Consider the following 14,644-nt stretch of genomic DNA (forward strand, 5'->3'; position numbering starts at 1 on the left):
GTTTTGATTTTCATCTCTCTTGTTAGTAATTTGGAATAATTATTTTATGGTTTTTAGTAGTTTTATAATTCTTTTAAGAACTGCTACCTGTTGGATTTAACACCCTACAGGGGGGAATAGCTTTTAGTCTATCTACATCTGTTGCATGTTCTAAACTCTTGAATGCAAAAGCCCCATCTGAGAAAATGTTTTCTTCCTTTATGTTAGGTATGTTGTAGGCAAATAGAAGGTAGGGCATGTAGATAAGGTGTGTGTGTGTGTAGCTGGCTGATATAGATGTATTCCTAGTAGAATATAGCAAGGTTTTAATAGCTGGCTGCTATAGACGTATTCCTAGTAGAATTTAGCAAGGCTTTAAAGAAGGAGTTGGTTGGAACAGCCAAGGGCTGAGGAAGGAGCATGGGAGCTGGGATCCTGTCATCTCTCTGTTACCTGAAACCCTTTGGCAGTCTTGGGTGTTAACATCAAACAAGTGTCTAGGTTGAGGAAAGGTGAAATCACTATCTTGGGTGGAGCAAGTGCAGAGAGCCTATCTCCCTAATACTGTGGATTTAATAGCTGACCAAGGATTTGTTCCAGTATCTATACATGTCATCATGGATTTATCTTGGATCATTATCTTCTGTGGTTTGAGAATATCCATATCTCCAGAAGCCTTTTAGCAGTTCCATTTCCAGCCAGTCAGTCTGTGCCACAGCTAGAGAGAAGTTAGCCAAACCCCGTTCTGAACTGAGAGTTGGCTAAGTTCTCTTTCTTAGATCAGTCAAAACCTCTCCCACAATCCTTTCCTATCTTTATCACCATTAAACTGTGTTTTATCACATCCTTTTGTTCCTTCTCCAAGACGCAGAGGGTGCACTATAGTTTAATAGGAATCCCTGGCAGAGTTGATCTGGATGACATTTGGTCTCTACTGTCACCACTCATTCCCCAAGTTCTGTGTTTGTGGGGGTGGGTGAGATTTCCCAGTGTGTTATTTTGGGTCAGGCAGTTAACCCACTTTACCCTTTCATTCCTCCTTCATCCCCTTCTCCCTTCTACAAACCCCAGTGTTTATTTACCCACTACAGGGACAAAAGCTTTCAGTTTTATATAATCATAGTTATCTATTGTATCTCTTGTAATTGCCTGTCTTTTGTTTAATTAAGGATATGTCTCCTTCCTTTATAGCTTGTGAAAGGTATACATCCACTTTTCTTATAATTTTTGTTGAACAGTCTTTAATATTAAGGTCATGTATCCATTTAGAATGTATTGTAGAATATGGTAATGGTGTTGTCCAGGTTTAATTTCTTCTGTTCTGCTTTCTAGTTTTACTTGAAGTTTTTATTAAATAGGGGTTCTTTCCTAATTTACGTTATATGCTTCCTTGAACAATAGATTGTTGAGCTACATTTTTCCTTGATCTCTTCCACCTAGTTATTACCACTGACTTCTCTTTTTTAACTAGTACTAAATTATTTTGATGACTATAGCTTTATAATATAGTTTGATATCTGCAAGTGTTATACCTAATCCCAACCTCTTTTCATTATTTTCCTTGATATTCTCAATGTTTTGTTTTTCACATGAGTTATTTTATCAAAGTCTATAAAGTATTCCTTTAATAATTTGATTGGGATAGAATTAAAATTTTAAATTAGTTTTGGTAGTTACTTTTTCCTTCAGAAGCATTTTGTAAGTGAATCTATAGAAATATTTTGTGTGCTTTATCCTCAGATCTTTTGTGCACTTTTCATTTATTTTGAAAGAGAATTAATTCCCTTTCTGTTGCACCCTCTTGGATTTTTTTTTTTTTATTGTTGTAGAGAAATGCTATTGATTTCGGTTTGATTTGATAGCCTGCTTCTTTGCTAGTACTATATCTAAATTATTGCCTTTGCTGATTTCCTAGGACTTTATAATTTCTTTTTAGGGGCAGCTAGATGGCACAGTGGATAGAGTGCCAAGTCTGAAGTCAGGAAGATCTATTTTCAAAGCTGGACTCAAATACTTACTAGCTGTATAAACCTGGCCATATCACTTAAACTCTTTGCCTCAGTTTCCTCACTTGTAAAATGAGAATATTGATAGCACCTGTCTTCCAGGATTACTGTGAGGATTAAATGAAATAATCATGGTAAAGTTTGGCACCTAGTAAGTGTTACATAATGGTATTTTTATGTCCCCTTTGCCTTTACTCTCTTTGATTTTTTTTTTTTCTTTTCAGATTGCTATACCTAGCATTTCTTTGACTTTTAAATAGTAATAGTGATGATGAACATTCCTGCTTAATCACAGATCTGATAAGAAAAGCTTTTTTTCTCTTACATATGTTTGCTATCAGTTTTGTGTAGAGAATACTTTTTATATTAAGAAAAAGTGATTTTATTTCTATACTTCCTTGTATTTTCCACAGGTACGATTTTTAGCAATACAATGTTTGTGTTTTGTAAGACTTGACTTTCAAGGATTTTATAGTTATCTTAAATGAAATTTAGTTCTTCCTGTTAATTGTATGCAGAAATGCTAATGATTAATGTAGAATTCTTTTATAGTTTTTTCAACCTATTGTTTCAATTGCTATGGATAGAATGAAATAATAAAATAAAAAGGACAATACCTAATTAAGTTATTTAGTGCTGTGGCAATCAAACTAAGAAGGACTACTTAAAGAGCTAAAAAAAAAATAACAGTGAAATTCATCTGAAATGCTCAGTGAGATGGGCAGAACAAGAATAATAATTTATACCTAGCAGCAATGTAGAGATAAACTTAGAAAGATTTGAAAACGTTGATCAATGCAATAACAACCTACTATTCTAGAATATCAAATATAATTATGTTGCATAAAAAAACTGATGGACCCAAAATGAGTTGTAAATTTTTGTATAAAGCCAGTGTGAACATTTGCTTTGCTTGATTATCATGTTTGTTTTAAGGTGAACATTTGCTTTGCTTGATTATTATGTTTGTTTTAAGGTATTTATTTTTCTTTTGGTCAAGTTAGCTGGGTTGTGGGATGTGAGGGTAGAGTACTTAAAAAGAACTTACAAGCCAATGGTGTTAGAAACTAATTTTTGTCTTGATAAGAATTCAAAGTCTATAAACTGGATTCATTTGAGTACTGAGCTATATGTATAATATTGTGCTTGATTTGAAAATATGAAGAGTAAAATGTAGTTTGATTAACTTCTACTTTTCAGATATTTAGAAGCTCTGTTATGCTATGTGTATATAATCTTTATCATCGTCTCATTGAATATAATGCCTTTAAGTAGAATAAAATTTTCCAGCTTTTCTCTTATCACCTTTCTTCTTGGTAGCTTTATGAAAGCTGAAATTTGGTTATCTATATCCTACCTTTTTTTTAGTTCATTTAAAGAATAATAAACTGCAACATGAAGGAGAATGCTAACTTGTATGGCAGAAATATTTTATAGCATGATTTGATGTCACACATTTTGATATCATTTAATTTATTAATTTTTTTTCCTCTTGTAGGACAGTGGTGATTATCCTTTAACCATGCCTGGACCGCAATGGAAAAAATTTCGCTCAAACTTTTGTGAATTTATTGGAGTTCTGATTCGACAGTGTCAATATAGCATAATTTATGATGAGTATATGATGGATACAGTAATTTCCCTTTTGACTGGTTTATCAGATTCCCAAGTCAGAGCTTTTAGGCATACAAGTACCTTGGCTGGTGAGTAAACTAGATTTAATTAGCATTTCTTCAATGTAACTAAATTCAACTTCTCATTAAATTAAAGTCTTAAACTAAATGTCAACACTAAAATAACCAATGTGCTATTGGATAGAAACATAATGTAGTTTATTCTTTCTGTTATGTTCTTATGAATTATTTTGCTCACCTGAACAGTATGTGAATTTAAAGACAATCAAAACTTTTTGATACTTTTAAGTTAAATGTTGTTTGTAGACCATTCACAGTGCAATTGCTATGAAAATCCTATAAATTCTAATTTTTTTTCATTAACTTTGTTTTATATCCAAAACCATTTAGGAGCTACTTATGAATTATTTAGGCCATTTTTTGAAGAATTCATCTAGTCCTGGTGTAATAGAGTTGCATATCTTGATACATTGTCATCACATTTATATAAGGGCATTCTATGAAGTTATCCATTATTTCAGTAATTTTACACAAGCTATACCTACACAAATTCCCTATTGTTTGGTACATATAAAAATATTTATTTGATCAAACACTGGTTGTTTCTTTATATAGAAAAAGTAACTGTTCATTTTCACTTGTTAAACTCGTCGTTTCTACACTGTACAAACACCCCCATAGTCAAATCCATTCATTATTTTTTGTGTTTTACAATAATTAAATCCTTCCGTTGCTCCCTCCAAATTCCCCTTTGGGTCTATCTCTGGATTTCTGTTCCAAAACAGAATTATCCTGTTCACCTAATGTAGTTTTTTAAAAAGTATTTGGAGGGGAAGGGGAACTAGCATGTACCAAACCACGACTTCTTTTTTAGTTTGATTCCAGTTAATCTTAATTCTGTTAATCTAATACTTAGTTCATTTTACATTATGCCAAAATACTTATTGACTTATCCAGTTGATACAGCTGGCAATATTGCCAAAACGTTTTTCCTTTCATTTTTTTTTCTTCAGGTCAATTTAAATACCATATCACATTAGCATACTTTCTCCTCATAAGACCTTGATTCAAATCATATCTTAGAGGCTTATGTTTGGGCAAATATAGGTTATGCTCTTAACATTTCAGGAACCTTTCTTGTCTATAAAATTAAGATAATAATGTTTAAAATGGGGTTCTTGTGAAGAAAGTTCTTTTAAACCTTAAATGCTCTAGTAATATGAGATATTATAAAAATATATTACCCCTATAGATAAAGTTCCTTAAGGGAAAGTGTAGTGCAATAATTTAACCAGCTCATATTTATATGGTACTTTACCATTTAAATAAAAATGCTTTCTTCACAATTATACTGTAATATGGGAAATCATTATTTTATTATTATTTTCCTCTTACAAATGAGGTAACTCAAATCAAAATCATGATCAAATAGCTACTAAGTATTGGAACCAGAATTCAAATCTAGATATCTTGATTTCACATTAATGACACTTTGAATTTCAGTATGCTAAAATATTAGTGAGCTATGAACCTTAAACTAAGGAGAAAAAGAACATCTCCAGTCCAATTTTAAAATAAGTGTCTATTCCTTCTTTAATTCAATTCCCTTTTTGTTTGTTTGCTTTTTTGTTTTAGAAGTTTTTAATTTCTGTATCTTTTTGTTTTTAACATCATTTCTTTCGTCTTAACTCAGAAACTCAGAAACAATCTTTAGTTTTTAGTGTAAAATAAAGCACCATTTACTTTTCTGAAGATTTTCCCTTCTGTCCTAATAATTATCATGATTATTAAGATCCTTTTGCATTCCATTTCCACCTTCTTTTTGAAATGTTTATTCCTAGATTTTCTACTCCCTTTCATTTTGTTTCTTCTTTCTTTACATAATACTATGCTACTTAAAGTCAATCTTCCATTCACATCAGTCGTTTGGAACACAACCAAGAACTTTCACTTATCCATTTTCTTTTTCACAAGTGCATCAGACCCTCCCTTACACAGGGTTCTCTGATTTTTAATTTACATATTCTTCTAACAACTTTTTAAATTTGGCTTCTCAGCCCCAAACTGATTAAAAGGAGGAAATTAAAGAGGTAATAAAAGCTTTGAAAAGGAGTTAACCTATCACAACAAATGATGCTGACAAAAAAATAACTGACGAATCTTTTTTTCTTTATTTTTTTTTAAAGCAAATCCAGGAACTCCCAATACCATTTCTTGAAATGACAAATAGGAACAGCAGAAAAAAATGTTGTGCGATAGATGGCAACATTATATTAAAGGCAACAAATCATTAATATTCATAATGATCAATCCCAAGTCATCAAGTAAATGTTAAATTAAATATGATATACTCTGCAACAAATCAGGAAAAGTAAAAAGATATCTTTCTAAAATCATTCTAAACTTTGAAAAAAGAAAATATTTTTGACCTTTATTGGAAAGTCCTTCAGATATTTGAAAAATGCCAAATAAATGAAGGGTGGTTGTACGTCTGTATTACCTTCTTCCTTTATGTTTGTAGTTTCTAGTGGTACCTTTTTCTGTTATCTTTGTTTTACATAATTTTCTGTTATTTTTTCTTATCCACCTTCCTCCCAAATTTTGACCCTTTTTTCTTTTAAGGGTTTTATTTTTTTCCAGTTTCATTTCCTATTTCTTCAATTGTATTTAATTTGATTAGGGCTTCCCTTCTGTTTCCTTTGATTCCAATATTATTCTTTTTCAGCTACATCGTAATTCATTGTTTTTCTTCCCTTACATACTTCATCTGTCCATCCTGTAACATTATACAGGGCTGCCTTGAAGTTCCTTTTCCATCATCTTATTACTTTCTTAAGAGTTAGGCTCACTTATTAGCCTTCACAGCCAAACATCAAGGAAGAATGAATAAATTACTATTTTTATATTTAGATAACTTCCAATTATTGTTTTCCTTTGCGAATGGAATACAAATTAAAAGCTTCTGTTATTCCCATCCCATTGGATGGCCCTTATTGTCTCATAAGGAAAAATCTCAGAAAATGTGGGACATATTACTATCCTGGGGTATGTCACCTTCTCTTAAACAAGGACTCAGAGGACTCAATGATAACTTAATTCCTGATCCCAAAAATTAGACTCCTCAGGATTTTAAGTTCTCATCTTTGTCCCTGTCCTTTATTATTTAATAGTGTTGTGGCCTTGGGTAGATGGAGAGATAATCGTTTTTATTCACTTTGCAGGACGAGTCTTGGGGACTAGATAAAATGGGCAGGAACATTTAATCCTCTGCTTCAATGACTATGTGCATGGAAAGTTACAAGGCAGTTATGGCCAGATATGGTTATCGTCTTTGGAATAAAATGCTCCTTGACATTGCTTATATCTTAGATGAGAAGAGAGACGATCAGGTTAGTTATCTTGTTAGGGTACAGATATGGTGAAGATTTCCTTCAGAGCTTCTTAAGTTATCTATGGCATCATGTTTAGAGTGGTCATATAAGTAGTACTTTTAATATGTACTCCAATTGTCCCTTTATTTTCTTGTGATTAAGTAATTTTCCCTTTGTTTAGTGTTTATTCATTTCAGTCATTTGTACATTGTTACATTATAAATTAGCTACTTTTCAATAATATTGTTTAGTGCCTTTCATCATCCTTATAAGTTAGTTCATTTTTCCCTCCCTTTGGCTAATGTTCTTTGAGCTCTTACAATATTTTATCATGTTCCTGCTAAGTTGTATTTACCTGTGTAATAGTAGTTCAAACATGGCTATATCATAGTTTTATGAAGAAACATTTTCATGCTCCATCTCGAAGCAACTTGTCTTTAATTCCTTTTGAATGCTATACTGTTATACAAGTGCTTTTCATTAGTTATATTACCAATTTTTTTTTAATTTAAGTTTTTGGCATTGCAATTTTCTAATTCTTCTGTCCATTAGGTTTATCAAGTAAGATTCTTACATTGCGCTAATTTAAATTTTTTTAACATTGCTATAATTAGTCCATTGCCCATTTTAAAATAGTTTAAAGATTGGTTTGTTTGATTTCTGTTTTTGTAGACTTTTCTGTGTTTCTCAACATGTGATCTAAGGTTTTTTGGCTGGTTTTTTTTTTTAACTAAACTTGTTATTGTTATTAAGCAGGATCATATAGTGACATTCCCTCTCACACCCCCTTTTCTCACCCCCCCCCAAAAAAAACAACAACAAAACTTTTGTCCCTATTGAACTTCAATTTTTCTTTTCGGAAATTGTCTTTCTGCCTATTTTGCTATTAAAGGATGTATATGTACACAAGCATACAGATATAAGAGAGAAATTTTCCCTTAGAATTGAATGTCTGAAAGAAAATTCTATCATTTGTTTTACTCTTTACTTTCTTCCTGTTAGTTTTCAATGTGTGTATGATTGCAGATTTTTATATAACTGATTTAAGTAATTTATATATATTTCACAAGACAATGGATATAATGTGCTTTTCAAAAATTGTATATTGAAAACTCTGTCCTTTATTTTACTGAATTAAAAAGAATCAGTAACTGCTAATGTTAAGGAATCCTTTTTTTTTTAAAAATAGAAACTATATTTGTCATTTGCCGTAATTCGATTGTATTTTACCTGTTTTTTAATACATTTCATGTAGTATCTCACAAAATTTGTTTCCTTAATTAAACTAGTTATTATTTAACAGGTTGTAATTTGCAGGATCACTAACATGCTCCCCCCTCCCAATATTCTATATATCCATTTTTTTTATAATTTATCAAAGATCAATAAACTAATCTTCCCGAATATATGCCAAGGATCAGCTAGGTAGCTCATTGGATAAAAGTCAGTACTAGAGACAGGAGGTCCTAAATTTAAATCTGTCTTCAGACACTTCTTTGCTGTATGACCCCAGTAAAGTAACTTAAGTTCCAATTCCCTAGCTCTTATTGTTCTTTTGTCTTAAAACTAATACATTGTATTGATTCTAAGAAGAATATATGCCAATAAATTCCTTCTGTCAGATTTATCCAAAAAAAAGAGAAACTGTTAAAAATCATACAAGGTGGGGGGGGGGGTTGTCTTATCTGGTCTCTACACACTTAATTGAAAAGGAATATATTTAGAATTATTATCACAGTAACTATTTATTGTTGGATAGAGAACCGTCAGCAGTGTTATAAAGAAGGTATCTTTGTCTACTATTATAGTTATTATAGGGTATGTTAATCAAGGAAGCTGTGCCTTAGATTCCCTTGATAGCTGGTGCAAGGACACCTGAGTTCTGTCACTCAGCTGGATGTTATAATAACTGCCCCTTCTTGATAACAGTGCTCAGGCAGGATCCCTAAAGGTCAGGTCCCACCTGGGGTTGGATTGATTATTAATATTGGGCTCTGGTAGCCTTGGATAACGTTTTCATCTGACTGCGTTGCTCTCTCCCCAAGGGTTGTGATGTATTAACCACTCAGGAAGGTACTTTAATAAACTTTATCTATAGATGTTAGTAAGGGAAAGGAATAATCGGGAATAGATTGGGGATAGGAGACCCTTTCGCTAATGGCTTTGATCATTAAACCCTCAGGACTCTAGTAGGCTGTTTCAGTAATGCTGGAGCTCTTGTTCTTCACCTCCTCTGGCTCAGCTTGGCCACAGCCAAACCAGACAAAGCAATCTGCTTGGTTGATAGAGATATCGGTGATCCCTCTCAGCTTCTTATTGCCAGTTGTTATGTCAGTACTACAGCCGTCTGGAAATATCTCCCTTACCTCCCTCTGCTTCTTCTCCTTCCCTCTTCCTGGTTCCCACCCAGGCCCGGATACCTAAATATCTAATGATGGTTCAGAAGTCTAAATATCTAGGGGAATTCAGAGAGAATCAGAGGACCAACAGTCAGAGATCCACAGGTCAATGCTCCAAGATATAAAGATCAAAAATAATAAAGGCTGCTATAATAATATATATTAGTAATTTAATTAAAGCCATGCTGATAGATAAAGTCATTTGACCACGCGCTTGTAAGCATTCAAAATCGCCGCTCCAGTCATTATTACCTCTTCCTCAGTCTGCTGGCCAAGAGACCACTCCCCCCTAACCCAGGAGATTATAAACTCTTCTCTGCGTCGAGACATAGGTGTCCCCACGCCCAAAGAACCGGAACCGGAAACCCGTTGGACCACGGGAAATGTAGTTTGACAATTTCCAAGTGTCCATAGAAAATATATATACTTTTAGATAGCATCTCTCAAATTTCACTTTTACAAAGATCAGAGATCAATGTCTAAGGCCAAGGGTTCCAGGCCAAGGGTCAAAGCCAAAGGCCTTCTCAGATGGCTGTCAGGGCATTTATATCCTCTGGCCAACTGCCTTTCCTATTGTCCTCACAGCATCTGGGAACATTCCAATGTTTCCAACTGTCTTCACCTGTCAATCAAGGTGAGACTCACAACTCCCAGAGTTTAAATATGACAGCAATTAATAATACATGATTATCATCAGCCTGGAAACCTCAATAGCATGTATCTTAGACCCAATGTTGCATTTTCTTCTGCAGATGTAAGAAATGAAATAAATAACAGAATAGCAAATTAGGAGGACCTATAACTTGGGAAACTGCTTCCAAGTTGACTTCAGAACAGTTTTTTCCCTTGATTTTAAATACATGTAATTTGTATTACTTTTTTTTCCAAACCATTTTGCTACCATATCTCATTCAGTAGGGATAAAACTTGTATTTTCTTTACATGTCATTTCACTAGTTCAAATATTATGATGATTGTTTTATTTTCTTCCTAAAGAAATTTTTTTTTTCCTTTTTGTGTCAAAAACTCTGGCTCTTAGAATTTAACTTGTAATTGTTGTCTTGGACAATGCCTTTTTATCCAAACATATTACCTTTGGTACCTGTCACTAGGGCTCTAAACCAACAAAATCAGTGGTCCGTTTTATTGGTTCAACAGAATCAATGTATTATAATAATCAACATAAATTTTAATAATCTACTATATTGACATTTCTCCCTTTTCTTCTTCCCTTCTTCTTTTCTCTTTCCTTCCTGTTGACTTCATCGTCCCAGTTCCTACATTAAAGTTTAGTATTTGTGGGTTTTTTCCTCTTTTTTTCTGAGTGATAAGGTGGTGGGTAGAATGAATGAGTCTTCATCAATTTTGATATGCTTTATTTACTAAAGTATGAATTTATGTTCCTCAAATATGTGCAGACTAATGGATTTTAATAAATTATTTTCATAACTGCTATATGCAATTCCTGAAATATAAATATATATACATATACATATATATATATAAATTTGCTTTTTCACTTTTAATTTTAAGGCAGAGAAGTTAACACAACTTTTCAATATCTGACCTCTTATAAGGAGCCTCATTTTGCACAAACTGAACTTCATCTCTCCTACCAAGTCTTAACTTGTCAGAAATCAGTAATTATACCTACTTCTTTTGACAAGTATTTAACATAAAAATAAGAATTTTTATAATTTTATGAACTATCTTTTATAAGCCTTGCTAGAAATTTCACTTTGAATACTTTTGACCTGTAGATTTAATTTCACTTATGATAAATATTATTTTCTTTGACCATGTATTCTGTGTACTTCAGACCATCCTGACCTTTCTTTAAAGTCCTGAAAAACAGGGGGTTAGGGGGAAAGGGAAAAAACATGAATCATGTAACTATGGGAAATATTCTAAAAAATAATAAAAATAAAGTACTTTGAAAAAAAAGTCCTGGAAAAAAATAATCTTTTTGTATAGGAAAGGAATCAAGTGTAAATAAGAATCTGAGTTTTTATTTTGTGTGAGTGTTGAATATTGGATCAGCAAGCCATTCCTTCTCATGAAAAAATTGAAAGGCTTTTATTCTTCTCCAAAGATGAAAAAAGTCATGTCATCACATATATAGATAATCCTTTGGCTGTATCTGGAAAACCATAGCAGCATCCTCAAATTAAGATTTGGAATAGAGAAATGACTTTGTCATAAAGAGCTATCTAATTATCTTTCAAAAAAAACTCTTTTAAGAATAACAACTATCTAGGACTTTAAAGACACTTTCCATTTGTGATCCACTAAATTTTCTTATCCATAATAATATTTTCAGTAGGGCTTCATTGTAAATCTGATCATTTATCCCTACTTAGGTACCACAATATATTGCTAACTGTATGATAGAATATAGATAGGGATTTAGTGATGAAAACTGAACTCTAAATACCTTACTCCTTATTCAGCATCTGAGCCATGAACAGTTCTACCCATTTGATTTGACTTACTAAATTAAATATTTACTCCTTCCCCTTTTGTATCTCCTTTCCTTATTTTAAGATATGTCTAAACTATTTTTAGTCTAAATGGCAAGATTTATGTTGATCACATCATCTTAGTTAATTGAATCTGTTGGTGATTAAAAGGAAAAAGCACACATTCAATCTTTTCTCATAATATATTTCTTCAAGGAACTGGTCTTGTTATCTGGATCTTGAGGGGCACATCATCGTGTTTCATATATTTGAATCTTAGAAATATTCTCTTCCTCTGAATGTGAATGAGTGCGGGAGTCTTGGTGAAGGTATCTACTCATATCCAGACAAACACATATACATAAAATCAAATCTACATCTAAGTACTGAAAAAACAGGTTCGTAAAAAGGGGACCATATTATGCTTCTCTCTATGATTTCCTTATTACAGTACTATTTAAATATTGTGCTTAAAACTAGCTTTGATACCTCTGATATTCATTGTTTTCCTGAAAAGCCTACATAAGTTGTGTACAAGTTTTAAGTTTTCTAGTATTTGAACTACTGATTCCTCAGTTGTATATTCTAAATTCTCTGTGCATTTTGAGAAAATCCCTTCTGATATATTTATGAACACAATAGAGTTATACCATCTCAATAATAATATAGTTAGGTCTTTTTGTAACTGGTAAAATGATCATACCCAAAAGGTATATTCATAAATAAGCTGATGTTGGCCTGGAAGGAAGACACTACTGTCATGTCTTTAAAGCTTTGTTATGGAACATAAGTAAAGTCATAAGGAGTGTGCTTATCAGATTTGCAGATTGTAGAAATCTTGCAGAGTTTATCTGAAAGCTTACAGTCAGCAGAATAGAGACAGTCAAAAATAATATGTCTAAAAAGTAAAATCCTATCTTTAGGTTCAAAAATTTAATTCTACATCTGTATGATGAGGGTGACCTGACTTGACAGTAGCCCATTTGAAAAAGACCTTATACTATCACTCACCAGTGTGAGCCAAGAACTTATTACACATTATTGGACCGTATTATGAAAAGCATAAAAAACATATTATGAGTAAAGTAATGCTGAACAGATCACATGTCTTATATTCTTTTTCTGCCTCAGGGCACACCTTTTGATAAAGTCCATAATAAATAAGAGAATTTCACAGTGGATGATAAGGATGATTAAAGATCTAAAAATCGGATGGTATTTAGTCAGGAAAAGACTTAGTTGGGATATGATACATATAATCTACAACACTATATTGGACTGCCTTATTAGGTTGTCAGTTCCCTTTCATTGAAAGTATTGGAACAAAGGCCTGCTGTTATAGAGATAAGTTTCTTGAGGACAGAATCTGTATCTTATTTCATCTTTATAGCCTAGTGTCCTCCACATAACAGCCTAAAGAAATGTATTTCATTGAATTACAAGGATTCTTAACACTTGCAGAAAAAGCTGAAGAACTTTGAATGAAAGGTACCTTATAAAGTTTTTGAGTCTATGATTTGAGGACCTCTGATTTTACTGACCATAATATATTTCTGTGGCGAGCATCCTGTTTTTGTTGCTGCTATCATTTATTGATAGCAAGAATAACTTTGACCATATGAGTGGACATTTCAGGTTACCAACTCACATCTGTGTACTTGAGTGTTAAAATTAGATACTCTATACCCTAACTTTTCCAGAAATCTATGCAGTTTCTAATGGGGAAAAAGTATATTTTAGAATTAAAGCCTTCACTTGTTGAATTCCAGCATCCTAGCCAAATTAGACTGAGATTTTGAGTAAGGGTACAGTTGATTTCTGGGCTCCCCCAATTCCTTCTGTTTGTCTTGTTTGCTACTTGTCCACTTCTCCTGTAAACCCTCCTCAGGTTCTAATCCTGCCATCCTTATATGCAGTATGGAGCACTAAAAAGAAAACCATCTTAGATTTAGGAAGCCTTGATTTTTCTCCTGGAGCCAACCCTACGTAGTGCTATGACCTTACAGAAGTCCTTTAGTCTTGTTTCTTCCTAACTCTTGCCAGCCATTATGTCAGGTGTTGTCTTTAAGAAGTACTTATACCCCCAGCTGTAAATTGTCATAAATAAAGACTTGGCTTTGTAACTACTTAGATGTTAATTTTGACATAGTATATAGATCATCTTTGAAGTACTAAAGGGCACTTAATTCCATCCTAAATTTCCCTCTTCTGTATAGAATAAATAATATGGTTTACCATGAAAGCCAAAACTAGAAGAAAATTTTATTACATTTTAATAACAGTGTGTCAAAGTACAATTTGTTTTTAATCCTCCTAGAATTTCAGTAGGATTGATAATCTATATCTCCATAATTCTAGTCATTTCCACACACACAGTATAAGCAATATGCTATCTGGCACATAGATGACACTTGATAAATGCAAAAGAAAGTGTAGATAGCCTCTTTGATTGTTTCTAGCACTAATCTATGGTCCTCTATAAAGAACAAATGGGCTGACAAGTAATGATGAATTGTAGAGTGCAGAGACATGGAAGTAAAAGTGCTTAATTATGAGAAGAGTAGGGTAGAACAGAATGGTGTCGTGCAAAAATCCCAAGCCAGAGTATTCTTCTTTTGTCTATGGTAGGCTACTTACTTAGCACCATGTCTTTCTTGCCTTTTGCTTAAAAGAGTGAATTTTTGCATTATTAGCCAGTAATCTTTATCGATAGTGTAATAAGTTTAAAGAGATATTAAGATTCCTATGTTTATATGTATATAAACATATTTGATAATTAGATGTACACACACACAT

The 14,644-nt window shown here is 32.7% G+C and overlaps 1 protein-coding gene across 1 annotated transcript in view; it reads left to right on the top strand.

The window, feature by feature from the left end:
* The window catches only part of STAG1 (stromal antigen 1), a 257,933-nt gene that overhangs the window by 103,540 nt on the left and 139,749 nt on the right, over window positions 1–14,644 (top strand). Inside the window, exon 6 of the mRNA XM_044669151.1 lies at window positions 3,484–3,688. Within this exon, the coding sequence (XP_044525086.1) occupies window positions 3,484–3,688 (205 nt within the window). The remainder of the gene's footprint in view (window positions 1–3,483; window positions 3,689–14,644) is intronic.

Source organism: Gracilinanus agilis, chromosome 3 (assembly GCF_016433145.1).
Source record: "Gracilinanus agilis isolate LMUSP501 chromosome 3, AgileGrace, whole genome shotgun sequence".
In the NCBI taxonomy this organism is placed as follows: domain Eukaryota; kingdom Metazoa; phylum Chordata; class Mammalia; order Didelphimorphia; family Didelphidae; genus Gracilinanus; species Gracilinanus agilis.